Source organism: Peromyscus californicus, unplaced genomic scaffold (genome assembly GCF_007827085.1).
Source record: "Peromyscus californicus insignis strain IS unplaced genomic scaffold, ASM782708v3 Scaffold_3__1_contigs__length_106647218, whole genome shotgun sequence".
NCBI lineage: Eukaryota > Metazoa > Chordata > Mammalia > Rodentia > Cricetidae > Peromyscus > Peromyscus californicus.
In genome coordinates this window covers 67,316,330-67,319,360 of record NW_026294551.1, presented here as the reverse complement: position 1 = coordinate 67,319,360, position 3,031 = coordinate 67,316,330, and the positions used below count along the sequence as shown (strand labels likewise).

Here is a 3,031-nt window from a genome sequence, read left to right as displayed (position 1 = left end):
AGTTGAGATTCCTTCCTCCCAGATGACTTTAATCAGCACAGGCTCGTTTGCCCAATAATGAAAGTGACACTAGCCACAAGAGCTGGGATGCTACATATGCACGTGTGTGTGTGTGTGTGTGTGTGTGTGTGTGTGTGTGTGTGTGGTGTGTATGTGTATACATACCTGTGTTGTAGCTATATACGGCTAGAGGGCCCATGATCACACAAAACTTGCTTTCCTGAAGTCCATTCCCTCAAGCTCCCCAGAAAAGATGCATGTAAAAATAACATCATGGTAGCTGGGTTTTGGTTTTAAAGTTCTATGGGGGCATGAGTTGGGCTAGGTGTCTATTTTCTCTTATTGAGACCAGGAGCAGTCTCCTGGGAGGTGAGGAAGTCCAAGTATCCTATCTTCTCTCAGCGCTGAGGTGTCTGCTAGTTCAACACTACAGAATTTAAGACCTAATGAGAAAGGAGCAGAGAAAGAAGTAGATGGAAATGGAGCACCCCATCCAACTGACCCATCTAGCTTCCCACTGGACAGAGCTCAAGGGTGGTAGCTCAGCTAGAGACCAAAACAGGTCCACCTGTGGAGAAGACCAGGCAGATGCCCCAGAAGCAATGTCAAGTCCACAAGTCTCTGAGAACAAGGCTCTGCACAAAACAGTTCTCTGGACTTTGAACAATCATGGTGTGTGCCTCTCCTCTCTCTGTTTCTCCCTCTGTCTCTCCCTCTTTCCCTTCCTCCTTCTCCCCCCCTCATCTCTCTCTCTCTCTCTCTCTCTCTCTCTCTCTCTCTCTATATATATATATATATATATATATATACATATATATGTATGTATATATATACATACATATATATGTATATATATATCTGTGTGTGTGTACGTGAGCCTGCATGGTGGATCCAGGGTGTGAAGGGGTGGAGGAGGGTCTTCTACCCAAGTCCATCCTTGACAGTGAGGCAGGAGCCATGGAGTCAGTCAAGTGACAAAGAAGGGAAATGTCATTGAGACTCCCTGCCACCTTCTTCTCTCACTCTGCATCTCCACTGTCTTCTGCTCCAGTTATGACTCTTTAGGTGGATGCTATGCTCTTTCCAACACTCTATTCAATATTTGCCCCAAAATGACTCTGTTGAAGCATACCTTAAGCTACATTCTTGAGTGCCCAGAAGCACCTTATCTATGACTGCACCATCTAGAGCATCGAGAGCAGGAACGGGCAGTCTGGCCCACCTCCTGGTTTTGCAAATACAGTTTCACTGGAGCACAGCCACACACATTTATTTGCATATTGTCTTTCGCTAATTTTCTACCACAAAGTTGGGGCTGAGTGGGTACGGTAAAGAATGTATGGCTTGTGAAACCCAAAATGCTTATGGTCTAGTTTTTTAGGTTTGCAAAAACCCTGACTTAGGTAAGACAGTTGAGCATCTATTCCTGGCGTTTGAGCCCTGTGTCAGTCTGATCCCAGTGAATTCTCATCTGTCTGTCTATCCCTGCTTTCCTTCAAGTGCCGCATGACCTGGGAAGGAGAGAATCCCTTACCTCATAATTCTTTAGTTGTCTTTATACTTTTTTTTTTTTTTTTTAGTTTTGGGATATGACCTTTATTGAACTTATCCACCAGAGTGGAAATAATGTCTGTACAAAACCAAATGTTTGTTACTATAACTTCTGCATCACAATTAAAATCCAAACAGTTTTTTAAAAACAGTCAACTCAATCAAAACCCACTACTTCAGAATCAATAGCTTCTTTGAAGCCACAGTAACACTTAAATATGGTTAAGACTCGAATGCAGAAATTTGGTTGGTTGGAAGGTTAATTAAGCCTCCAACTTGCTCAAATAGAATTACAAAAAGGCAAAATTGTGTTTTTCGCCGGGCGGTGGTGGCGCACGCCTTTAATCCCAGCACTCGGGAGGCAGAGGCAGGCGGATCTCTGTGAGTTCGAGGCCAGCCTGGACTACCAAGTGAGTTCCAGGAAAGGCGCAAAGCTACACAGAGAAACCCTGTCTCGAAAAACCAAAAAAAAAAAAAAAAAAAAAAAAAAAAAAAAAAAAAAAAAAAAAATTGTGTTTTTCACAGAGATACAGTCCACTGGAATCACTGACACTGGACAGCTGTTAAGAATATTTAGAGTCCTGAGATAATAAGGAATCCAGGCATCCTTAGATAGTCTTCTGTTGTCCTTTCTTCCCAATCAGAGACTTGTGGATATTTGGGATGACACCACCACCAGCAATTGTAGCCTTGATCAGAGAGTCCAATTCTTCATCTCCACGAATAGCAAGTTGCAAGTGACGAGGGGTAATACGCTTTACCTTCAAGTCTTTTGATGCATTTCCTGCCAACTCTAGTACCTCTGCGGTGAGGTACTCCAGGATGGCTGCGCTGTACATAGCGGCGGTCGCGCCCACACGTCCGTGGCTGGTTGTCCTAGATTTCAGGTGTCGATGAATACGGCCCACAGGGAACTGCAAGCCGGCTCGCTGCGAGCGGGAAACCGCCTTTGTCTTGGCCTTTCCGGAGTCCTTTCCAGCCTTACCGCCAGCCATCTAGGACCGAGCTGCAGATCGGACAAGAGAGGAAGAGACAAGGCCAGGCGGACACACAGCGAGATCCCGGCGCCCACTCTTCCGTCGTACCGCGATTCAAACTGCCTGTCTTTATACTTTTAAAAATTAATTATAGTAGTTGTTATGGTTTGAATGTAAACTTTCCCCTCCATGAGCTCGTGTGTTTGAATCTTTGTCTCCAACTGATGGTGCTGTTTGGGGAGATTATGGAACTTTTATCAGGCGAGGTGGCGCTGGACCAAGTGGGTTGCTGGAGTGGGGGGTGGAGTTTGTAGCCTGAACAAGCTTCCTGTCTTGTCTCTGCTTCTTGAAGCTCTTGGATGTGAGCACGTTGCCGATGCTGTGCCTTCCTCACTACAATGAACTCGCACCTCAAACTGTGAGCTGAAGTAAATTCTCCTGCCTTAAGTTCCTTCTTGAAGGTATTTTACCACAGTGGCCAGAAAAGTAACTAATAGTCACAT

The 3,031-nt window shown here is 45.0% G+C and overlaps 1 protein-coding gene across 1 annotated transcript; it reads right to left on the bottom strand.

Moving 5' to 3' along the window:
• Positions 1-2,078: 2,078 nt before the first annotated feature.
• LOC128121867 (histone H2A.Z-like) lies at positions 2,079-2,646 on the bottom strand. Its single transcript, XM_052756915.1, has one exon. The coding sequence runs from the start codon at positions 2,544-2,546 to the stop codon at positions 2,160-2,162; it is 387 nt and encodes a 128-aa protein (XP_052612875.1). The 5' UTR covers positions 2,547-2,646; the 3' UTR covers positions 2,079-2,159.
• Positions 2,647-3,031: the final 385 nt, after the last annotated feature.

Bases quoted from the DNA above. Each gene is read 5' to 3' on its own strand.
- LOC128121867 (XM_052756915.1), bottom strand. From the start codon at position 2,546: ATGGCTGGCGGTAAGGCTGGAAAGGACTCCGGAAAGGCCAAGACAAAG.